The 26,269-nt window shown below is 40.1% G+C and overlaps 1 protein-coding gene across 6 annotated transcripts; it reads right to left on the bottom strand.

The window, feature by feature from the left end:
• Positions 1–1,275: 1,275 nt before the first annotated feature.
• RCOR3 (REST corepressor 3) lies at positions 1,276–25,911 on the bottom strand. Of its 6 annotated transcripts, none has more exons than XM_065631433.1 (12): positions 25,627–25,911; positions 24,995–25,051; positions 18,977–19,054; positions 17,346–17,398; positions 15,458–15,619; positions 14,999–15,123; positions 13,375–13,471; positions 10,503–10,721; positions 8,796–8,873; positions 7,948–8,005; positions 2,290–2,531; positions 1,276–1,835 (listed from the first exon to the last, which is right to left on the bottom strand). In XM_065631433.1, exons 1-12 carry the CDS (start codon positions 25,766–25,768, stop codon positions 1,491–1,493), a joined length of 1,656 nt encoding a protein of 551 aa, XP_065487505.1. In that variant the 5' UTR covers positions 25,769–25,911; the 3' UTR covers positions 1,276–1,490. The 6 variants fall into 6 exon arrangements, with proteins under 6 accessions (XP_065487505.1, XP_065487506.1, XP_065487508.1 ...); XM_065631434.1 differs by having other exon boundaries at positions 13,393–13,471; XM_065631437.1 differs by lacking the exon at positions 2,290–2,531 and having other exon boundaries at positions 1,512–1,835.
• Between the last annotated feature and the right edge of the window lie 358 nt (positions 25,912–26,269).

Raw genomic sequence — 26,269 nt, 5'->3', positions numbered from 1 at the left:
TAAAAGGATTTTCAAATGTCATTTCAGCTATAAGCAAAAATAATTTTCTAAATATTATGGCAGTCAACATGAATGTTATTACATAGTCAAGAATGCAATATTTTTCAATAGTTGGATTCAGATCACACAGTTTCAAACAGTGCTACTCAAATTTGCAGGCTGGTTTACTTGGAGGGTACAGGCATCTACTTCAAAAACAAAACCAGCCAAACTAAAAACCACCCATCCCCAGAGCACTGTCGGGCATAAATCAGGGTTTCAGACAAGAACGCAGTGGAAAGAAAAATCTTTCAATCTTCTAAAATTTGGAAGCAATAAGTGATGCCCAAGTGCAGATTCTACTTAGTAAAAAAACCACAAAACAAAACCAACCAACCAAAAAAAAAAAAAACCCCCACAATAGCCTCGACCTAGCTAATCAGCTCCGCCAGAAATACCAGAAACCAGAGATAATAATTTAAACAGTAAGACTGGGCTGGCAGCAGGTAACTCTGCTGCCACGATATTCTACTACCACCACCAGCCTCTGTACTTCCCTCATGAATTCTTAGGTAAGATATCAATGCCCTAACATACACTTAACTGCAGACAGCCATTCTCAGAGGAATGAAATGCTACTGTACTTAAATTAGAAGAACTAGTGAAATAACAAATTAAATTAATGGTTCTTGCTATATGGTTCCTCTCCTGTCATCCCCTGGGGTCGTGGAAGTTGCTGCCTCCCTCTTTACCCCAGCCCACCACAGAAACTGCAGCAGGAAACCGGACTCCTGTTTTCAGTTTAACTTCCATGAGTAGAACACACATGAGATTTACTAAGTTGCGTACAATAGCTCATTGAGTCTTCAGAATACTCTTCCAGAGGAGTATTTAATAAGACAGTACCTTTTTAAACAAGAAAAAGTGTTCTGGGAAAAACACAAGGAGAAGAAACACCTACATTTTACAAGTGCGTGAAATGCTCCTACTATGATATAAACAGGGCTAAAAATTCTGAACCTAAGGCCATTATTTTTTTGCACTAAAAAGTAAAAAAAAAAAAAAATTCACACACACAAAAAACCCCCAACGCTACATTTAAGTCTTCTACAATATTATCTATTCCTAGATTTGCCAGACTACTTTCCTGTAGTTAGATGCTTGACTACAAAGAACTGTAATAAAATAAATAGAGTAAAAATCAGTTAAACAAAATCTTGGTGTGTTGAACATTTATTCATTTAAGAAGTTAGCTTCCTTCAACAGTTATTCATATAGAGGAGGGCTGTACTGTAGGCATTGTTTTGCTGTACAAGTCTTTGACATAAAAATATTTTTATACAGGTGGTCATTCACGTGGTTCCATTTCTAGTTATTAGGTTGCTCCTCTGTATAACTGGTCTGATACCTGTGAAGGCTTGCTCTTTTCTCCCCTTCATTATTTGGAAAAAGAAAAGTACATTGACGCCACTTTTCAAATGTAGGAGTTAGCATAATTCTGCTTTATTTCTTCAGTGCAGAGTGGACTGAGATTCTGTCTGAATTCCAATAAGCGAGGGTGGCTGCTGGCCACTAACCGTGGTTAACACTGGCCTTGGGTTTAGACGAGGAGGCATGGAATTAGCTGGGCGGATGAGCGGCGGGGGAGGCTGATTGAGAGTCGGCCTGGGCTGAACGAACCGCGCCTGCTGTTGAAGCGGCGGAGGCTGACGGTGGAGAGCAGGAGCAGCGGGAAGCGCTGGACGAAGTAACGGTGGCGGCTGATTTAAAGTTGCCATGGGAGCGGTAGGTGCTGGAGCAGAGGCCTGTGCTGGAGGTGAAGGGCCTAAACACTGAGTGGCCGGAGTGCTTTGTGCCTGCACAAAGGACAAAGACAAGACTGCATGAAGAGCCATCCCCGCCAGAACACCATGCAGTTGGGCTGCCACTGTCCACTACACAGGAAACAGCATTTAAAAAGAACAAAACCAAAACAAAAACCAAAACAGAACCAAAAAACTGAGAAGCTACTGAAAAGAAACCACCAACCAAAACATTATAGACAGCAGAACTAAAAATATTTACGAAGCAAGAGTCTTCTTCTAGAACAAGAACTGTATTTTAACAATAAAACAGTAATGTGATCATCACTATGAAAGGTGCAGTCCTGCTCCCAGCTGGTTAACGACATTGGCTGAAGTTCTATGCAAGCTCATCATCATTCTTTAGAATGCGGTTTGCCACTCCACACCAGTTAACCTTACATTATATCACTAAATAAAATGCTGTTCCTCAACCCATGCTTACTTATTTCTGGTACACAAAACACACCTCATCTTCTTCATCAGTGCTCTTTCCTGATGGCACATTAGAAGTATTTTTTGTGTCCTCCCCTAAAGCAGAAGCATCACCATTAGAAGCCAGGGTTCCTTGTTCCGCTTCCCATTCCTGCAATACCTCCTCTAAGTTAAACCGACGCCTGTAGTTTACAAAGAAGTTCTTCACTTGGCCAACAGTCTTGTTGCCAATTACATCTGCAATAGCTTGAAAATCTTTACCATATTTTCGGACACCTGGAAGGCAAAGTAAATAACATAGCTGTGAAGAATCAGTCAGACACAGCTACGTGTGATGTATTTATAGAGAGAACCTATGGGACCTAAAAACCAAGGGCTCAACTAATTAGGAAGACTTCTCAATTAGGAGAAGGCCTCAATTTCCATTAAAACAAAATATTTTTTAATTGCACAGCTATCAACATACAAATCAGGAACTTTATTAAAAGGTCATTACCCACTCTTCTTAAAGATCCTGGCTTACTCACCAAGCCTCCCAACCTAAAACCACAGAGATCAGGCCTCTGACAAGCATAGTAAATACTTTGGCGTTCTTGCGGTAAGGGCAGAAGCCCAAGACAAGTTTAAGACAGGAGAGGGAGGGTAACCGAGCATGTGTGTATAGCTGTAAACAGGGTATAACAACAGAAAAGTCAAGTGACGAACACTGGCAGCTTCTGCAGGTTCCCCCCATGCCAGCTGCACGCAGATGCTTCTTCACCCACAACCTGTGCAGAAGGAGGGGGAGAGGGCAGTAGCTGCTGGAGCAAGCACAGGGCAGAACGGGAGGGCACAGTTTCGTAAATCACAATATATTGGCTCATTCCTGCACTTGTGACATGATCTACTGAGGCTATGAAGAGCAACTGGCAAACATTCACCTGACAAAGTCTTTTTAAAGCTTTCATTCACCATATGAGCTGGGCAGAAGAACTGGGGGTTTTGGGACAACCACCTTGGGGAATGTAAGTAAATATAATCTATTGGTGTCTATAAAACAGCCTAGCACAAGCCTCCAGGATCAAATCCTCCAGCGAGAAGCAGCATGATGGAAGATCTTTGCATCGTTCTTTTCATTCATTTTCATATTGACATCAATAGGTCACTTGTGTTTACAAGCACTTGACAATAAAATACTTCACAAGAAAAGCCCAACATGTACTTTTTAAAGTACACCAAAAAAGAACATTTGTGTATAACACAAAAACCCCTTGAGTACAAAATATCATAGTTTTTAATCTAAAATTGGAATTATAACCTAAAGTTTCTTGATTTTCACTTAGTTGTATTTAGGGTGTCTGTTCCTCCTCTCTTCTGCTTAAGAAAAAAAAAAATCCTCAAACTGGCCAGCACCCTAGAACACAGCACAAAGTATATTTTTAATCAGAAGTGACCAAAAGTTTGGAGATTAAAAGAAATAAAACAGAATTTCATTCCAGGCTGAGTAACCAGAAGACTCATTTTTTGCTCTCAGCTCTGCATGAGTGAATTACAATGTGACAACTTCTGTGAAGCTCCTGATAACTAAAATCATTCAGAACATACTACAGTGCTTAGAGGACAGGCACTCTGTCTCATTACAGGAAAATAAATTCATGCCTGATTTCATGCCTCACTTCAGAAGGTGAAGCAAAGGATTCAGAAAGCGAGAGTTGTTCCAAATCTGAACGCTATGTTCCTTTTCAACTTAATTGTGAAGAGTATGACCTTCAGCTTGTTTTGCTCTTTTCTACTTTCTTCGTTAAGAGGCACTTCTGATATGGTAATGTACATTCGCTGCAATTTAAGAGAAAAGTTCATCTCCAGGATAGTAACAATTTCTGCAGCTGAGGCTGATGTTTCAGCTGTCAAGAGCCCAGCTATATTATTTAAGCTCTTTTCTGGGGTGTACAAAAGAATCCAACCATCCTGACTGCAAGAACCTTGGAAACAAACCAAAGAGACGTAGCAGAGCCACATGGGAGGGCAGAGCACAGACAGGGGTTTGGCTCTGTGCTTTATCAGTTGTACAAGCTATCAGCTATACTCCTCAAAAGCTGTGTGCGCCCACAGAGCGCTCCCTCCAGTGTTTTAACAGCCTTTGATTGCCCTCCCCTTACCACCCTTACTAATGTATAGTGATCATTAAATGTCCACTGCAACATCTCTTAACATCCTGTACAATTAATCAAGTGAACAAAGTGCCAGGCAGAACAAAGCACATTTTTGTTTGAAATCTAATTTAGACTTTTAGTCATTTCAGCCTTTTCTGTTACTTTGCTGCCTATACTTCTTCCTTCCCTTTAATCTGCAAAACGACTCAGCCTTTTGGCTAGCTTAAACTGAAGTTGTCAAAAATAAAGTCTTAAAGCCCATTTCTAAGCAAACAGCTTGAAAACACAGTATCTTGCCTTCACTGAAAATCCAACGATAAGAAATATCTAAAGAAAATAAAATTTCCTTAGTTAGCAACACACAGCACTACTCACGTTGGATTCTTTTCAGAGTGTTATTTAGTACTGCTCCAGCATCACCACCATGACGCTACACAACGATGTAGCGGAACCCTTTTAAGCTGTATCAGAAACAGATGAAGTTCAATTCACATTTGTGAAAGTTTTTTTGCATGAAGTGCTGAAATATCTGTAAGAGTTGATGCCAGGTCATCATCCCTTTCAAACTGGTGCATGTTACTTAGACATCCTTACACAAATTCTGCGCTAACCACCACCCAAATTATTTCTCAAGTGTTTAATCTGTTATTCAATAGTTTTATTATGTTGCTGAAAGTGAAGTTCAAAAGATGACTGCACAGCCTCACCTCACATGTGTATGAATGTCTTTCTCATGGCTCATGTGAAAGCAGCCCTGATCACAGGAATCTTTCAAGCTCTTCAAAACTTCACCCAATTGCAAAGGTAAACTTGAACATGTGCGTGCTCACCACTACAATGTTTCACCTTCAGTGTCCGACTCAAATTCGTAAACCCAAGCTTGCTGCTGCATGCGCTGCTTAATGCTGTGCAGCCCAGCAAACACTGACAGGCACAGAAAACATTCACCTGGGTCCAAAGCGATATAATACAGCACGACAACAGGGCAGAAATGATCAACAGCAACCTCCAGGTTCTGAGAGCTGCAGTTTCCCTGTGACAGGATTACAGTGCTGCTGGCCACCGCCCTATGTACAGTCAGATCCTGGTTGTCCCAACTCCTTCCCACTGCAATGCTATGGAAGTCATGCACTACTTTTCAATCTAAATTTTCTTGTTCTAAACAAGTCTTAAAACAGTTTTGCAATTGCAATTTTCATATGGCTGAGATCTACGTTTGAAAATGCTCATACATTTCTGTACACAAAGTTTGTAACTTAAGAACACCTCAAGTGATGGGACTGGCCCATTACATTCAATAACTATTCAAAGGTGAACAGTAACCTGATAAATTATACTGCAAAAGATCAGCTCAGAGGTCATAAATCTGACTCCACAACCACACTGCTTTTAAAATTACACACTGAGCTCTATTTTAAGGTGGCTTTTTCATTACCTCCTCTTCAGTTACTGCCAGTCTCTTGAGATTAGTTCACAGATGAGAAGAGTTTCTCACATTTAGGGAACACAGTACCAAAGTTACATTACTGCTGGTTAGTCTTATGATTTCCACAGTAGGTTTTAATGTCTGAATTCAAGTGAACAAATCATGGAAGTACCACCTACCTGCTTAATGCTTATGTTTTCTGTAAAGTTATTAAAAGCACATGCCAAAATGTATCAATACATTTGATGAAATAAATCTATAAGTGTACAAACTAAATGTCCCCATGCTCAAGTCAACTTCCAAATTCAAGCCTAACACACATCATGGTAGCTTTTAGTACAGCAACCATGGCTACTTTCTTCTAAAAACAGAGTCAACGCAAAAGACAGCCTGGCTTCTTCACGCATAAGTCTACTAGCTCAAGCAATTATTTTCAAGCAAGAGATCAAGGTCCTTGGCCTGAGGGATGGGAAGTTAATACCTACAGCACCCTCATTGCAGGAGCGAGGAGACTTTACTATCAGGCAGTAGGTAAGGGAGGGGAAAAAAACCACCCAAACAAAACCACACTTTGTTCCTGGTGTTAAGGTGCTCTCCCATCTCCATTTTATATAGTGGCAAAGGAGAGGAATAAGAAGGAAGTTATATATATCTGAAACACAAGTAAATTCAATGAAAACAGGATTTTTCCAGACCTGATTTCCCACCCCACCCTTAAGTATTGAGGCTGACTACAACATTAAACATTCCATAGGGATGAGACCAGAAGACAAGAACTCGTCTCCAGGGAGTCATCACCAACCCTCATTCCCTTTGCCCATGCTCCAGTTTTATTATTTACCTTGTTGGTCACATAGTGCCGCAGCTTAACACAAGCTCAATGCATTCTTATTGCTTCCCAAACTGATGCTTAGTAGAGAGTGCCAATAACTAAACTATAAAAATGCAAGATTGTTTGAATCCTTTCATGCTAAGGCAGGCACAATGGTCCTGGATTTTCCCCACTTCTCCAGCAAGCATTCTACTTACTAGACTATCACATTAAAAATATGCATATCCTTCAGTTGCATTTGGGAACAAAATTTAAAAAGTGAGCTTGTTAGCAATACTGAGAGGATGAACTTAGGTCAGAAAACAGTTTGGAGATGCAAATCCCAGTCTGAGGCATGCAAGTTGAGAGGCATGACTTCAGACACACCATGCTCTTCAGCATTTCCATTCACACTTCAAAATACACCTAACTTCAGGTTCAGTCATCTAGCTAATAACTAACAGGTATGGCACACCTGACAACTTTACACTGATATCCTGCTCCATCTGAAGGTTTTATACTGAAATTCAGTCTTTCATTTTAGAGGAGGTGAAGAATACAGAGAAACAAGGCAGATGTGTATAACTGGGCTGATTACATTATCTTAAAAAAAAAAAAAAAGATGATCCATAGAAGTAAGACAATATGTAGTGACTTCAAGACAACATTAGGCTCTCCAGATATTTCCATTCTACGTTCCTTGATTAGGCAGTGCGTATTAAAGCAAGAGTCAGTTTTCCTTCCTATAAATGAAGTAACTGCAAAACAGCTGTATCAACAGTCTGCTAGAAAAAGAAGTTTTTTCTCCAACAAGACTGTTAGTCAAGTATCCATATCCAGCTTCAGACTCTTAAAAGGCCTCCACTGAGTAGATATCTGCTCTTTTATTCCCCCATGAACAGTGAAAAGTAACTGTAAAGCAGTTTTACGTCTGCTTTTTGCTAATTTAAGGATACTGAGACATGTCGTAACAAGTGTTTGCTTCAAAATTTATTACTTCAACTATTACTTCAGTCTTCCACTTTAGAGAAATTAATGTAAGGTTATTAAATGATGAATGAAGGGACTTCTTGATACTACTACAGTTGTTAAACCCAGCTTAGCTTTTCTATTCGAGATTTAATATAGGTAAATGAAAGACTAGTGTCATGTTGCTTGAATGAATGTGCTAAGTATTCTCACTAGTTTTGATGTTTTCCCAGTGACTTTCTTGGAATACCAGATAAAGTTTAGCTTTTCATTAGAGGCAAATACAAACACAAGCCTGAATACTTCTTCAAATCCTTTGCATCAGATTTCAAGTCGCTACTACTACTAACATACCTTGTACTGCAAGAAGCTGCTCTTCTGTGGTCCAACGGGCATTGATTTTCTGATTAGACTATTAAAATCAGAAAAATGGCACAATGATCATTAAAATGTTTCAACAGCTGCAAAATATCTGAGCATCAGAATGTGTTCTACTTGTACTACATTTTGTAACACAGGTAAAAATCTCTTGCTTATAAGCCATAGTTTAATAGTTTAGGATTGCTTTCACAAAGAGGAAGCAGCATTTAAGGATTTGAGTTTAGGACTACACCAATAGTTTTTCCTCTGTTTTACTGCAGTTCTTAATATCAGCTATATCATAACTTCTGCACAAGCTAATGATCTTCATGCAGACAGAATTTGAATTTATAGTTACATTTATCTAAACTACTAGGACTTGGTGTCTGGAGTGTTTTGCATTCATATTATGTTTCATATCCAAGCCTTTAAAACAAGCAAAAAGAGAACTGCAGTAACAATAAATCCTTCAAATTGGATGCCCAAATGTATATGTAGTCATGTTTTCACATAGAACATAGAATTTACTGCTAGCAATCTACATTATCTACCTTTAATCAGAAAAAAAAATCCATACATTTGGGCTCGATTTCAGCCCTCTATTGTCATGAACAGACATGACATTTCAGTTTTTTCTGCTTCTTTATTCAGCCAGTTGCCATAAAAAACAGCCTACCACTAACTTCTGGTAAAGAAGCAAGACTCATCCCTGACTGTAATTCAATGGATCCTGTTTAAGCTACTGCTGAAACGCAAACACTATGCTGCAACGAAACACATTTCTGTAGCTTCCCACTAATGTAAGTGCAAGGCCACGAGTTCTAATATTTATTCTGATTTACCTCAGGAGGTTTGAATTCTTCAATCCCGCCTTCCATTTTCTGTTTAAGTGCACTGTTTACTTGCTTAGCATTTTGAACCTTGGTCAAAAACAACAAAGTTAATCAGCTCCACAAAGAAAGTTGGTCACTTTACACATATATCTTCACTAGGATTGCCACAAGTGTACCTCCTAAGTTAGAAAGAGAAATATTATGGTTTAAGGCTTCACTACTTTTAACTGTTTAAAAAAAGAAAAAAAATACAGCACAGTTTGCTATGAAGAGAAAAATATTTAAGCCAGTCTTTCTAAAGAACAGTTTGTTTGCAGGAATGTTGAAAGTAGGACATAACAAACAAGTTTTGATAATGAGGCATATGTTCTTGAAGAATGCAGAATATTCTACACACAAAACTTGGTTCTTAGAAATCTAAGTGAGATGTACTGTATACATTAACTTCTTCCTTCTCCAAAAAGCACTTTAAAAAAAAGATATTTATGAGATGTTTCCAGTTAGTTCCTTCTGACAGACAGCTTTTTATTGACCTTAGATCATCATGATTTCCTTTAAGGGTGGTTTTTGAAATGATTTAAAATATTTAAATAAAATATCTTAGTCTATAAGAAGGAGAGAGCTTCCAAATGATATATTATATATACATATCTATTAACCATTTAAACCTGACAGCAATGCATGTAAGGGAACATAGGTAAGAAAAGAGTTTTGCATACTATGGTGCACAGCTATTACAAGTGTTCTTAAGTATGGACACAAAAGCAGACAACCCAGTGGGAGATTCCAAAGGCTGCATCTCTGAGATCACTGCAAGAAAAAAGAGAAACACAACCTCAAGGCTGTAACTCACCTACACTTAGGCTAAAGAGTGAAACCCACCTATGCTATTTAGCCCAGAGTCCTGCTGTGACAGAAAGAAGCATATTTCTCCTGTAAAAGAATACAAGGGAGCAAAAACCCCATGAAACCATTCACTCCATGATTTTGCAACACGGCAGCTCTTAGTGGTCTATAAGTAGGTAGAAATTCCAGGAGATAAGCCTTGACTTTGTAGCCCCATTGCTCCTAGAAAGCAAGCACGTACATACTGCTGTACCCTTAGAAGCTGAAAAGGTTCTGTGTTTCAACTTCAAGGGCCAAAAGTGAACTTCTTCATGCAAAGAACACAGGCAATTGTCCTCTTAAAGGGGAGGACCACACAGCTTTTCTAAATTTCATAAGAGGTAGAAAGCTCATCAATTCAAATGGAGAAATAACTAGGCCCATGATTTCCCCACCCCCACACTCTCGTGGTATGTGGGGAAGGACATCCAGAAAAACAGCTACAATTTCAAGCAAAACATAACTTCCTCTGCTTCACTGGTCTTATTCTCACCTGTCACATAAATACTTTCAAAGGTTAAAAAAAAAATTTACTTCAGTTTTCTCCTGTACCAAATGGGTAACACTGTTTTCATGCCATAGATTATCCCCACCATTTTTTTTTAAAGAAGTCATCTTGTTTCATGTCATCCATAAGAGCACATGAATATAAAAAACAAAACCAAAGAATAGCTAGTCAGCTAGTGTCCAGCATTACTGGTGATAACTGTGAAACAAAATTAGGAAGACTCACATTAAAGAAGTTTCAGAATCTTCACAGTTAATCTTCAAAATCATTACAATCAGAACAATCTGAGATGAAAACAAAACAAGACCAATAACCCATGGTACCTGTCGCTTTAATGAGATTAGTTCCATATCCAGCTGTCTAAGAATTGTGTTGGCTGCATTGGGACTACAGGAAACAGCTATCACATCCTCCTGGGTCAGGTACATGCCTTTTGGTGGACGGCATTTGGAACGTTGAGAATGGTGGCGATGCTGCAAGCTCTGATACTCTCTTCTACCCAGACCTATTTTGCTGGTCTGAACAGGCTGCTCATTATTGCCCTTTAAATAACAAGAAATAAATCATTAAAGAATAACAGTATCTTGTATATAACTTTATTAAAGAATAAAGTATAACATAGCATTGTAATAGCACATTTATGACAAAGAAAACCTAAGGTAACATCCTCCTCTGCATGTAGTATCCAAACTAAGCCTTGTGGATGAGCTGATGGAGCATCCCACTCATTTGCTGGAGAAGCCTACATTTTTTTTTTTTTAACATGGCTGAAAAAACAATAATGGTATAGAAATCATGGTCTGAACACTGTGAAAGAGGGCAAAAATAGAGAACCTCATGTACACAAAAGGTAAAGAATACATATTACATGTTTAAACCAAGTAATCAGTGAATTTACACATTTATTTCTGGTCAGATATGAAGAGCTCAGGTAAAGATCAGGGGAGAAGAACAAGAGAAAGTCAACCAGGATGGGCAAGAAAGCAAGATGACACTTTTCCTTGCTGCAAGTACCACACAGAAAGCAGTAGTTCTGTTTGCTTTGGGAGGGGATACGAGATTTAGAAGAGAGAGGATAGATGTGCTTTTACAATCATTATAAAAATCTGTGTAATTTAGCAAACCTAAGCCTTTGTTGTTTGCTCATTTGAAGTGGAAATGGATAGCAAAGAGAAGATGGAGCCTTCGTGAGTGCTGTTTTGATATGCTTGGACACCTAAAAATTTCAGCTTTGTCTTCAATGGGCATTGCTGCACAACAGCTACTCTGTAGGTATGTGACTCCCATAGAGTGACCAGGTAGGTTCCCTGCAGACCAGGATAAGCAAAAATTACTTCCCCTGCAAGGACTTTCCAAATCAAAGTAATGCTTAGTACCAGAACAGAGATGGGATTCAGGCTTTTTGCTACTTCAAGCAGCTCCCTACTGCTCCTTCCTGCTGGCGTCCGCACAGGTTAACAGTTCAACTGATTGCAGCGCAGAGAAAACAAATAAACAAATTGCAGCAGCCATTATTCTCTTGTTCTGTAGCATTAGAACAGATCAGCAAACAGTATTTTACTCTACTGTGCTTGACCTTCTGCCGCATCCTCTTCCCAGCTAATGTAACATCTTAATCCAGTCCACAGACTTCATAAAGACCATCTTTAAAGCACTTAAGATATTTGCTCTTCCTTGGAAAATTGATACAGAGCCTTATATCTTCGCCATCTGAAAGTCCCAAAGTTAAAGTTTACTTCTGGCCCATTTATACCATTTGTTTTTTGGTTCTGCATTGCTCTTTCAGTATGAGATTGCAGTTCCTGTCTGTTCAATCTAGATGTAAAGTGAAAACATTCTCTCAGGTGCCAAGCTAGAGTATGTGGCTTGTTTTAGTTTTCTCTGGTAATAGAAAGTTTCCATTACTCGGTGTGTTCAAGCAGCCTACTCAGTTTATATTTTTCTTAGGAAGTGAAAGTACGCAAATCCTACCAGAAATATTAGATGACAAAATTACCTTACGTGGATCCAAATAGCTCATCACAAACTGCAAACCTATTTGTCCTGTTCCTAGAAGTCTATGAACACACTACGTTTATTCTGGACTGTGTGTAGTGATTCAAACAATAGCCAAGGAAAGTAAATGGAACAAAATAGCCCTTATTTAGCAACTCAAACCAACAGATTGCAAGAACATTGTTACAACAGCAGAATGAAAAGTAAAAAGGTTCTTTATTAGACCTTGTGCCATTTCAAGTTCTAAAAAAACATATCCTGACATGTTAAAAAAAAAAACCAAAAAACTAAACTTTTACCGGAAGGGGTAATTGTAATTGTCCTTTTCTTCCCCACCCATGGCAGTTAGATAAAGTGATACACTGAAAGTCACTGCAAAGCTGAGAACAGAATCTAAAACTACCAGTCTCTCACTCAACATCATTTTTGGTATAACTGCAAAGTTTCACCAATAATACTAGATATCACTTCACGGAATTGTTGAGGTTTTGCACTACCTCTCCCCTCATATTCTCCAGAATGGGCATGAACTGTCCCATTTTAGGAAAATTACAAAGGCATTAAGTTGATCAGGGAAACACGCAAACATTTACACAATTAACTGTAGTCTTGTTCATAAATAACTTAATGTTTACCAAAAGAATCCCCAAAAAACCCAAAACTTAAACATACCCCAAACACAGCACTTACCTAGAAAGCTAACAGTAAGGGAACATTAGAGGAGACAAAAATGTTTTTCTCTACATTTATGAATAGCAAGTGTCTCAATAAAGCCACATGTAAGTTGAAATGCATAACCTCACTGTGGCTTTGAAAGAATAAAAAAAAGTTATTCTTGGAAAAATGTCATTTAATTTTAAAGTGCAAAGAAAGCATTTAGACTCCAATAATTCACAACCAGTAAAACTGTAAACATATTATCAAGACAGAGGGAGGGGGAACATTGTTCTACCAGGTAGTGATAACATATATCTCTCATAAAATTTGAAGATCTCTCAGGGAGAGTGAAGGGAATGAGATGCATTTATTTCCACAGAACCGCAAAAATATATGATAAAATTTTGTTTCCATCAGAAGCTGTCAAGATCTTGATCACCTAAACCCCCTGTGATTTCAGCAGGCTGCAAGCTAAACCTCTTTACTACAAGTCATATCCTTCACAGTAACAAATTCACAGAAAACAAACAAACTGACATTCACCGTTAAGCTGTCTGTTACCTCCTTTTTGGCTTCTTTTTTGGGATCATAATCACTATCATTTCCATCCATTGGATGAGCTTCTTCTACGTCATCATCACTGAGGACAGATTATAAGAAGTTGGTCATTTTATCTGTTTTGTAACCCCAAACGCAAATATGTATCAAGGTGAGACAGAATTACCTACTCTAAAAGATCTACTCTAAGTTTACAACATCTCAAAGTTATTTGTAGATTTCAGAAGAGCCGTTACAAACATATTTCATTTATTAAATTCTAATAATTATTATGCTAAACAAGCAATCCGTAACCGCAGTTTCAAAATTACTTTAAGCAGTGCTGATACTTCTGCCAAAACATTTGGTGTCACCTTTCTTCAATTCAACCACTTGTGCCAGTATGAACACCTACATGGTCAACTATACCAAGGCTAGAAATAACCTTCCATTTGTCATGTTAGTTTTAATAGATCAATTTTCAATCTACTGCACCAGGTGGATGAATAAACACTTGTTGAAGTCTGTGGGAAGCAAAAGGGGACAATATGAGGCGGGAAAACACAGGACTACTTTTTCACCAACGTGCTCGAGATCTAGCAGTTTGGGAGGGGAGGTAAATGACATCTGCTTAATTAAATCAAAGGGAAAAGGTTGAAAGGATAACAGTTAATATATTCAGGTCTGATCTGGTCAACCACACAACATAATTTCTGAACAAATGAATGTAAAAACACCACAAAAATTTCTAGTTATTATAGAAAAAAAGGCAAAAATGCTGTATTAGAAGCAAACTGATCTTCTTCTGTAATTTTTTAACTATAGGATCACTGAGTACGTATATGAATTTTAGATTTCAAGAGTTCTTTTCAATAACATAATTAAATAGACCCTTTTGCTCCAGCTAGGCAGCTTTCCATAGATGTAAAATCATACTTTCCAATACGAACATGACTATGTTACTTACACATTCAACATAGTAAATAACTTTTTAAAAAAGCGTAAGTTATTACTCAAGTATACTAAGTGCATTATAATTTCCTAGTAACCAGGGGAAACGTCATTCCCTTCTATCCAAGACAATTTAAAACTATTTTGAGCTCTAATTCTCTTTGACTGATAGCAGTTCTAACTCTCCTAAAATAAGTTTTATAAAGTTTTGCTCTAAAACAGCACTTGGGCATTCTAATTGCTGCAGCTCTTTACAGTGGTTGATTTCTCAGTTTTAATTCCATTCTTGTTCAACCCCCCCCAAAACAAACCAAACCACTGGAAATCCCCACACTCACAAGAACACTCTCCTCCCCGCACAATAATACCAGGTTAGACTTATCAAATAAAGCATTATTTCTGAACCAAATTCCAGACTTCAGGGGTTTTTTAAACCCTTGTTTTTACAGTTACCCATTACAGCACTCAAGCGTGTTACCACAACTCACATCGATTGGAGTAATGTAGTTGTTAAAGTACAGGTACCAAATAACCCCTTGCTAAAGGCAGAGACATCACCACAGATGCTCAAACCTAAAAACATGGTTCATGCTGAAATATAATGGTTGGAAATTACTGCAACACCTCTGCCTAGAAAAACTTCAGTCTCTGGTTAGCTACTGAAGAATATAAAGCTTACCTGTCACCTTGATTATTTCTATTAGCTAGTTTTCGAGCCTGCCGATCCATCAAACTTGTCCTAGAGCGAGTTTTTTTCCAAGAATAGTAATATTTTACAAGGCTTGCAATAGTCTTGTCTGGGAGCTAGAAGAATTCATTAACATATTAATACTTGGTAAAATTAAAATTCCGCTCAAGAGTATTCATTCTGCTCTATTTACAACCACCCTTACCCAAATATTTCAAATGAATGGATGAGATGGAAAGGAGGTATATATTTTGTATAACATTTTTAAAAAGGGGGATGGGAGAAGAGGCTTTTTTTTAAAGTGAGAAAGCTATGAAATAAACTTAAATCTTATACTCAAGGTTGTTCCTGAAATTTCCATACAGAAATCAACATGAAATTTTAGCCCAAGAGCCTTTGTTCTTAGTGCATCTGAACTGTTTAATGCTTCTGATTAAAATATTACATTACCATTTGCTGGATCCTGTGAAAGCTCTTTCCATGGAAGCTAAATGCTTGTTCAAACAGGACTTTGTCTTCAACTGTCCATTCATCAGGGAAAGGAGTGAAGTTAGGTAGATCCGCAAGAGACTTCTCAATATTGTGTTTATGCCAGAACAACATGCCGAGAGCCTTTGAAAAGAATTTTGGATTTAGTCAACCTTCTAAAATGTTGAGACAATTAAAAAAAAAAAAAGCAATTTATTTATTTGAAATAAAATTTGACTACCAGAACCCCTTCTCAAAATATATTTACAGTTTTATTTCCTCTATACTATAGGTTAAAAAATTCTCTTTGGAGATGATGTGAAGAGTGGGCACATCTGTACTTTAATAGAGGTAGGAAAGCCATACAATTTAAGGTTGGCATGGCAGCAGTAACTCTGAAGCAGCACGAACTAGGCTGACAGGCTCAAATCTGACCTGCTTTCTTCCTTTACATGCTTATGTATCACCTAGGTAGTTCTTTGTAGGTCTTCAGACCTTTATTACCAGCCTACTCAAAAAAGAAAATCAGAATACTTTTCAGCAGCCAGAGGATCATCCAAAATGCAAGTCTGAAAGTTCAAAGTGAGAGTGGTCTTTCTCTACAACTCTCCAATCCACAAATAACAGCACGGCCACTTCCATGTCAAGTGCACCTAATAAGGAATGGAAATTTAAATATACTTTCTTACAAAATTTCATTGCTTGATATTCTTAAAGAATCAGATGCTGAACAGACTTTCTGCCAGGGAATCAATGACATTTGATGCCAAGTCTGGCATGGGAATTGGGAAATGTAATCCACTCAGTTTCAGCTACACAGTGCAGACACCATCACCCGTTATTCATCAGCTCTCCAAACCCCTGATTTCACATCTTCTAATAACTCGGACATAGCAAATCTCTTTTCCTGTTCAAATGGCAAGTGACAAGCACCTCTTGCAAAGATCATTCCTATTCCACTGTGAACAGTCTACAAAGTATTTTGTACCACAAGTTGTTTTGAAAATTAGTGGGTTTTTGTAGACTTATTTTGAGATTCCTTAGTTCCTTCTCTCCCCTAAGAAAAGCCAAACCATAAACAAGCATCACGCAACTGCAAGTATTCTGGTCTTCATAACACTGGCGGTCTCTTTTTCAGATGGCAGTTGACTAGCACGTCTTTGCTACTATGAGCTTCCATCCTCCAAAACTTGATCATAAAACTTGTTTCCACTTTTACACCGAATTTTTTTTTTTTTTTTGCAATAGGTAACCTCACTTTTACTTAAATTTATGAAGAAAATGGCAATAGAACTAAGTGCAGACCACCCAAGTTTTATCCTGTACTTTTCATGGGATGGTAACTAAAGGTTATTTAAAAAAAAAAAAAGTGAATTTGTTTGTTACCCTCAAACCTAGAATTTGATTCTGATTACCTGCCTCTGAAAAAACTCACTTAAAACTGGTTTGCCTTTTTTTTTTTAAATATGCAAACCTTTCCAGTGCTGTCCCTATTGTAATTAATGGTTCAAAATCGTACCATATTTGTATTCTAATATTGAACATTAAATTTGTAAGCTGCTTTCCTAATAAATTATTTAGCTAAATACACACACACAATTGCATGACATGCCCAGTGTATCAAGAAACATACCAAACCTTTCAAAAGTGCACATTACAAGCTGAGCATGTCATGAAAACAAAGAGCTCAATCTTTTGCAGAGAATCCAGACCACAACTGTATGCAGATCCATTTAACTGCAGTGTTTGCTGCCGTGCCTGAAGAGAAACAGCGTTAATTAATGGTAACCAAGGGAAAAAAAGAAAGAGTTATGTTATACTTTTTATATAAAAGTCCTTTAAATGAGCACTCTCATTTCATAGCACTTACCTGTTCCACATTGTATCCATGTTTTTCCTTTGCTATTGCTATATATTCATCCACTGTAACAAAGTAATATCAGAATTATTCTTTAGTACTTTTAGTTCTACTACAATGTGACACAGAATTAGCCATCTAGCACGGGAAAACAGTCTTTCCATGCTTTAACACACTGCGTAGGCCCAGGTCCCCCAAAATGTTAAATATATTCATAGCTTTATTAATAATACATAAGCCCATTGTTTTTAATCCAACATTTAATTTTATAAACTTTTTACACAAGCTAATTCTCAGTGAGAAAGATGCTTTCTTTCACATTTTTACTACAACAAAGCCACAGAGGCTCATCATTTATTTAAATCAGAGGCTAGCTGGTTATTGAAAGGCTATGTCTTCTTGGAATCCATTCCTAAGAGCACAGACACACTGGGGGGGTATCCAGACACCTGGGTTAGTTTTAAATTGAACTACTTCTACTGTTCATATTCCCAAACATGTTAAAAATTCATGTAAAGAGATCCTAGATCAATGATTATGCATATCCTCAATATTAACATAGTTTTGACTGACCAACATTAATTTTAACCATTGCGGGAAGTCAGTTTCCAATAGAGAGTATGAAAATCCAATAATTAGGCGATCAGATTTGCCAATAATTATGTTTTAAATTGTATTTGGTCAGACTAGATATAGCTTTGAGTTGAACACTTTCCATCATTTTGCAACTAAGTCCTGCTAGTTTTCGTCTTCCATGGGTACTTTCTTATTTTTAAAGAAACAAACTCTTCCCATCCACCTTCTGCAGTTAACAATAAAGTGGCAATTACATGTTGTGGAAAGGAAGCATGATTGAGAAAAGGAAATAATTATATCCTCATTATTCAAATGGACCAGAGAGAGCCTTGCCATGAAGCTTTGCAGCAAAAAGTTCATTGTACTTTAAAGGAATGAAGAAAGCATTTAATAATCATAATTGTATTTTGTTTCTAACTGTTTTGCAGTAGTAGAACATGTTCCCTCAAATGCAGAGGGAAACAAAACTGTAACTACTGGTAATAGGTAGAAACTGTCCTGAGGACCAGGTTCTCATGACTGCATCCTCAATGTTTACTCCTCTATATTACATATGGGAAATTCTAGTACAGGATGCAGGTTTAAACTAGATTAAACACATAACTGATCACATTTGTCAGATGACTTTGGTATTTCGGGTCACTTTTGAAGGGAGAAAATGCACAGTTTTTCCTGATAAGATAGCAATAATAATTTCCCCTTGAACCAGGCCTCAAGACATCTTCTCTGAATTTATCCACGCTGCAACTCCTTCTCCCAGAAATTTAGAGCAGCAAGTTACTCAAGTTTAGAAGGTTTCTTCATTTGCTAATAACTAAAGGTTCCACAGACACTGATGATGATGATACTACACAGGCAGTGTGATTTGAAACAAAGACTTAACTATAAAATAAGAGAGGGTGATCTTTCCTTTCCCTGGAGTTCTCTAAAGAAAAAAAATGAAAGAGAAGCTTCGCATTTAATTTATTAATTTGCAGTTCCACTGTGTGTAAAATAAACAGTGAACAGGCACAGCAGAAACAATTATTTAGTTAAGTATCCAAATTCCTAAGCAGGAAAGGACTTACGCTTGGCATCTGGAATATTATGATATGGAGACCATACAAGCATCCCTCCATTATCTTTATCAGTATATTTTGTGGCACCTGTAAGAAAAAAAAGTTAAGTCTCAGTATTTATAAATACGAGCTAGAAAATAACTATTCACAGGACAGTAAATAAAAGTCACCCACATGAAGAAGTCCAGCCCAGCTACTAAATGGAGGGAAACAACAACAACAAAGTCATTAATTCCACATTACATTATTTCCTTAAGACTTGGAATGGCTGCATTTGAACACTATTCTTAGAGGTTCAGTCCTAACTGGGTATTAGACCAGATCTTGATTACCACAACTGAAGCATTAAAGCCCATTACTAAAGTTGACATGGATGCAAAATTTATAGGTACTTGTGTTGGAACAGTCCTCCAGAAGTTATGATTGTCTATTAGTACTCTAACATTTATACCTATCATAGAAGTATCAGGATCTACTATGTGAAGTTAGGCTTCCTTGAAATAACAAAAAATATGAGATAGGGGGTAGAGTACAGTCACCATCCTGATCTTTCAACAAGGAACTAGACTAACAACTATGCCAGAAACAATTCTGCTCATCTCTCTAGTTTTGATTTTCATAGTCATGTAATTTAGATATTCATAGCCAACCAACTGTATAGCCATAGCAAGTAGTTAGGTTTAAAAGTAAACGCCTTTTTTTTTTTTTAAATTTGGTTGTTTTTTGGTGGGGTTTGTGGGTTTTTTTGGTTGGTTTGTGCTTTACCTCCACCTCAATGCAGCAAGGGAAGCAGTTCAAGTTACCTAACCTATCAGGAGGACAGAGCAATTTTTGTGATACTGACACAAGTTTCTACAAACCACTAAATCATAGTCTTTGATTTTTAAAAACACACTGTAAAATAAGAGGAAATTCCCCAATACTGGAAAAGCATTAACTAATAGTTACTTTCCATGAATACCTTACAAATGTATGCTACTACATAAATCCTCTTACAATCTATTTGTTTACAACAGCTTATCTTACTAAGACATTGCTCAAGAATTGCAGCATTTACGCCTGTGTCAGTATTAATTCCTTGAGGAATCACCCTCAAAAAACTTTCCTCGCATCCTTCTTGAAGGACAGATGTTTTTATTCAGTGAAACAACTTTTCACTCCATTTTAAGCTTCCACACTTCATATTTAGGTTCTACATCTTGTTAAAGGAAGCAAAGCAAAACAATTCAATGCTTTGGAAAATGACTTAGTGCTTTCTAACTATGTACTACGTTTTCTTGCTCTTCCCTCTTCAGTTTGGCAGTGTTTTGTATTTGCCATCATCTTTGTAATCTTTAGATCCATTATGACTGTGAATTTGAAAACCAGTTAATTAGAAAAACTAAAAGAACACAGACATCTTCCAAAATGAGATGTGCAAGACAGATAACCTAAATGCTCCATAAACTCTGTAACAAGTTAAAAACGTACATGCATTCACAAAGCACCAGTTTGAGGGCATAAGAAGCACTAAACTCTGAAAGGGTTTTGATATATAAGAAAAGATTCCTTAATATAACATTCTACTTCAGAACGAAAAATATGGGTTTTGTCATTAGGAACGCAATATTTCATGAAGAGTAACACAAATGTGTTACAGGCACGACATTTCTCTTGTCCACTTAGTTTTTCACCACAACTTAACAACCGCTGCCCCATACTTCACTCTTCAACTAAGAGATGAGGAAAAAACAGGACCACTAGAGAATGCATCAGAATTTAAAGTTGTGAGCAAGAAATGTCTACACTTAACATGAGTATACCCTCAGTTTCTCCTTAAAAAAAACCCCAAACAAACAAACAAAAAACCACCAAACCAAAACCAAACCAATCAAAACTAGACACCTGCAGACAAATGGATATCATGGATATTATCAGATATTGAATATTTGAGTACTAAATTGAAAACTTTGTTTCAGAGCCCTATTATTGCACCTGCAGGAGATCACGTATGTGGCGATACTCCCCTACTGAGGTGCCACCTCCATGTGACTGACAAGCAGCTCCCACCAGAACACCCATTTACAAAGAAGTCCTGTTTCTCCAGCAGGAATCAGACAACTGTTTCCATTCAGGTGGCATCATCACACTGCCAAAAGGAAAGCAAGGATGACAAAGGATGGGATGCACACAGATAGCTTGAAGGCAGGCATCCTGTCCTCAACGCAGGATATCCACAGCTACAGTACAGGGAACCCTCCATCTCCATAGGGAGGACCACGATCTAACTTTATGAGAACTGCTTCTTGTCCTTTGTGCCCCAAGTATTCAAGTGAGTAGCACCTGACTCCCCCAAAAAGGCTGTGTTGTATCTCAAGGGCAACATGATCTTTGTCTGCAAAGATCCATTCTTATTATGGACAGTGGCTGGAAATACCAGGCAACATGTTAACCAAAGCATGTTAGAAGAGCACAGTTGTAAGCCAGCAGGGAAGAGAAAGACCATGAGCTACATCTCATATATAACCACTGCCCAAACCTCACACTCAAGCCTAGGAAAAAATTTCTGTACTTCAACCTCTGCCGATACCACTTAGAAAAAGGAACTGGCTCAGATGACCCACAGGCACTCTCCGCTGCTTTCAGAATAGAAAACCTGCAGCAGCAAGCTGGCACTTTCTGGATTTCAGCTCAGCATTAGAAGTCAGGTACATGTGGAAGATGCTGTTCTGCACATGACTTCAAGTATTGAGAATAAAATGAAAATTTGGAGCATACGTGACTTAATAAGGGCATTGTGGAGCAGTATGGCAATTTAAAAGTGTTTGTTTTCCAGCATACCAAGTACCATCGTCTGTACAAGACTAAGCTTTGAGAGTAGGAACAGAACCACAGAGACTAACTGGAAGAACTCTATTTATACAATAAAGGACTCAAAATCTTAAATAATAAATAAATTTAAAAAAAATCAAGGAATGTGAAGACAGATGGCATGGAATAACAGGAAAATTTTATATACTTCACCACAGCATTTAATAGCTTCATGTTAAGAAAGCCTGTTTTCATATAGGAAGACTAGAGGGAGAAAAATTAGAAGGATGTACACAGAAATGGAATCTGTAAGTGACCTTAAAAGGTATGAAACATTCCTTCTTGACAGCCCTCCTCCAGCCCTGAGAAGAGGGTAAATGGGAAATAAGTATTTCAGCACTAAGAACACAAAATTCATACTAGAGCCTTTGAGAAGTCCAAATCTGAGTAGAATAAAACTTCTCTAGCAATAATCTCATGTATGGATGACACAACAGTATGGTGCATTTCTACCTCAAGAATATCACATACTGTAGGAAAACCAGCAGGAGACAACAAAAATCTGGAGTGCAAGAGATGGTTTATTAAGTCTGTAGATTAGATAAGGAGATTTGGAATTTTTATTTTATTAAAACCATTTTTTGTGGCAAGTAAATTTATCTCACTGAAGTTGGATCTAGTGACAATTAAAAATGCTATTCCCCTTACAGCGTTATCTGAAGGCTTACCTGTAAAAAGGGAATAGTGGTGGAAGGGGTAGGAAAGAGTATGTTTAAATTAACTTCTCCTAATTGTTGCTTCCAACCACAATCCACTTCTTCCAAGACACACCAACAAACAGTTGATTCACTCTTTTCTTTAAGCAATTTCTTATTTTTGTACATGAACTCAGGCTAAAAAAAAAAAATTTACTACCATCAAAACTTTAATCATGAATGTTTTATTCTTCAATGTATTGTTGTAGAGCATTGTGTACAAATATTTTTAAACATAGTCTAAGTCAGGGGTGTTACTCATTTTCACTGGAGGCCACATCAACCCCGTGGTTGCCTTTGAAGCGACGAATGTAATTTTAGGACTGTATAAATGTAGGAGTAGTTACATTTATACAGTCCTTAAATTACACTTGGCCCTTCGAAGGCAACCGCGAGCCTGATGTGGCCCCCGGTGAAAATGAGTTTGACACTCCTGGTCTAAGTGAAGCCACAAGATTGTTATTTTTTCTCCTCACTTCAGTATTCTTTGTGTGGACCAGAGGGCTTACTTTGTATCTTAAACTTCTACTTAGTTTCATCCATTATTGATTCCCTTCTCTCACCTATTTATTTTAAGGAGGTTTAAAAAAAACAGCACTCAAAAGTATGATAAATAAACACACATTCTAATGTATCTGGAAAACCCTCAAAAAAAGCCATTAGAACAAGTCCAAGAAGAAATAGCACTAAACTTCGTAAATTAAAGATAGTGCATATGCCCACATATGCACACCTAGAAGTATGATGGCGTGTCCATTACATCACTTGATATGGAAAAAAACCCAAAGTGTAGCTATGATAAGAGCAGTTTTTTGTCCAGCATTACTTCCATCTTTAAGAAATGATGCCTCATGGTTCACCAGAAAAAAAAAAAGAAAAATACACAAAACAGATAAAAGCATAGGATCTTGCCAAGATCTCCTCAGATAACCAACCTGCTAAAATGGTAAGTATATATTGTACTTTTAGACTTCATGGACCTTTTTTTAAAAAAAATTTTACAAGACTTTCGTATTCCAAAAAAGTTACTATCTTCTTGCCCTAACAATCAAAATATGAACGCAACGAACAATACTATACATTATGCATCTTACACACGACTTATTAGATTTCCATCATTAAATTAACTGATAAAGTAAAGCAGTATATATTAATCCTAGTTATTGGGGAAAGGAGCACCAATTAAATTCCAACCCCCAAGAGCACTTAGGAGCTCTAAAAAGTCTGGTTATAAGAGAGCATAAAATTAGTCCTGTAGTTGGAAATGCAGTGATACTATTGCATATATAGTTTACAAAATTGAAGCCACAGAACCTCAGTTGTCCCACAAGGGGTGAGGAGTTCTTTTGATTAAAAGAAAATCACTATTTGTTTTTCTGATTTAAGTAGCCTGTAGGAAAAAACAAGCCCAAGCTGCATGTTAGAAATGATCATTTTTATTTATGTTTATTTTTATGTAGGCAATGTAAAAATAAAGGGTGTAAACGGTTAGTCTTATTAACAAAGAGACCTAGACTACGTGCTCCTTCCTAGGGGAAAGGCATTCCCTTATGCCAAGATCATGCATCCATTTAATCCCACCCTCCCCCTTTCTTTCTCCCGGCCTTTTCTTTGGCCTGTGAGGACTTGAGCCCATCAAGAGGGGCTCGCTCCAGCTTTAGGAGGCCCTATGTGAGCAGCTCTGGCCCAATCCTCTTCCGGGAGGAAATCATCTGACACCAATGGAGCCTGTTTGGAGAACAGGAAAGTAGATAGGCTTCATCTGACCGCTACAGCAGAACCGATCAACGCTCCTACGGTCTTACTCCTCGGTGTAGTAACGCAAGATAGCATTCGAGCTATGAACTCGCTAAAACCGAGTACCAGGCTATGCGAGCGTACCCAGTATTCCTCGGGGCGGGGCTGGGGGGGTGAGGAAGGCGGAGGAGAGCAGCTCAGCCTGCAAGAACGGGGCTAGCGAGGCTACTACAGCACACAAAACCAGGGGCAGGAGTTTCCCTCCAAGCGCATCTTCCACCCAGCGCCTCCAGCACGCAGCCAGGTCTGCTCCGCTTCCGGCAGGAAGCATCACTTCCCACCCTCGCCCGAGAACATCCATCACCCCTCCTCAAATATTTTTAAATCACCCTGTTAGATATTATATGCATTATGGTTTAAGGACGGGGAAAAAATTTTAAAAAGCGCATCCAACCTTTTCCTGCCTCACCGCCTCCCGCCGGATACACATAATATGGTTGATAATGAAGTGAAAATTCCCCCCCGCGATGCCGCCCCCAAGCCCCGGGTGCACCCAGAGCAGATGCTGCCCCAGCCAGCCTCCCGCCGCCGCCACCGCATCGCCAACACAAAGGCTGAAAAAGCAGAATAAATACGATCCCGGAGCCGCCGCCGGGAGAGCCCCAAGCCGAGCCCACCCCAGCACCGACCCCATCCCTCCCGCCCGGGGAGCGGCATGTCAGGTTACAGCCGAAAAGCGATTTACCGGGCTCGAAGTCAGGAATGCGCGCCTGGTATTCCGCTCCGACCCTCATTCCTACATCTGCAACGCAAAGTGGGGGGGGAAGGGGGGGGAAGAGAAATTAACGGCTGGGGTATCCCCGGGAGGGCGGGCGGCCGCCGTCCCAGGCTACCGCCGAGTGGCGGGCGGGCTGGCGGACGCGCCGCCCGGGAGCCCCCGCCGCCTCGCCGCGGCCGTGCGGAATAAGCCACCTCCCCCCCGCCCCGCCACCCCGCCCGCCGCCGCCGCGGATTAAGCCCCGACGACCGCCGGGGAGGGGGGCCGGAGAGGGGGGAAGGGGGAGTTTATTTCAGCGGAACAATGGGGACGGCGGCGGCTCCCGGGAGACACTCCCCATCGTTAAGCACCGCGGGGCCGCCCGGCAGGCGCGGGGCCGCGCCGCGCGCTCCCGCGCCCCCCCCAGTCCCCCCGCCTCCCCCGTCCGCGGCCCGGCCCGCCGCAGTACAGGAGCGCGGCGGCGGAGCAGTAACGGCGGCGGCAGCGCCCGCGCCGCCCCGCCACCGGCGCAGGGGAGGGGGAGGCGGTTCGCCGCCCCTCCCGCCACCCTCCCTTCCCCCCGCTGGCGGGGCGGCCCGGGGCCGGCCCCAGGCTCGCACCGTGCTCGTCGCCACTGTCACCGCCGCCGCTCTCCGGCTCCGAGTAGTGCCCGTTGGAGGGGCTGCTGCTCTTGGTGCCGTTGGGGGCTGCTCGGCTCTTGCTCCCTAAGAGCTCCACTCCTTTCTCCATCATGCCCGGCATGTCAGGGCTTGGAGGGGGGGAGCGGGGGAGAGCGGCGGCAGCGCGGGCTGCCGAGGGGGGGAAGTTAATACTGAGCGGCCATGTTGCCCCCTCCCCGCCCCCCCCTCGGGCCGCCGCGGCGCCGGCCCCTCCTCCCCCACACACCGCCCCCCGCTCCCCAGCCGCCGCGGCCGCGCAGCCCCCGGGAATCCCTCCGCGCCGGCCCGACCGGATCTAGCCGAGGGGGCGGGGATGCCGGCGGAGCCCCGGAGGCGCGGCGGGAGAATACTGTCCGCTCCGATAGCGGGGCCTCTCCGCCGCGCCGTGGGGCCCCCGGGGCGGGCGGGGACGGAGGGGAGAGGGGACTATTTCCCCTGGCGGCGCAGGGATCCCGGAGGGGTGGTGTGGCGGTTGGCGGTGCTGCGGCTGGCGGTGACGGGCGGGAGGTGCCGGGGGGCCACGGCGGCAGCCAGGGGGCTGTGTGGGAGAGGAGGGGGCGTGGGGCCCGGCTGTGGGGCAGCG

The sequence above is a fragment of the Caloenas nicobarica genome, chromosome 3 (genome assembly GCF_036013445.1).
Source record: "Caloenas nicobarica isolate bCalNic1 chromosome 3, bCalNic1.hap1, whole genome shotgun sequence".
Classification (NCBI taxonomy): Eukaryota; Metazoa; Chordata; class Aves; order Columbiformes; family Columbidae; genus Caloenas; species Caloenas nicobarica.
This window is presented reverse-complemented; position numbering and strand designations above follow the sequence as displayed.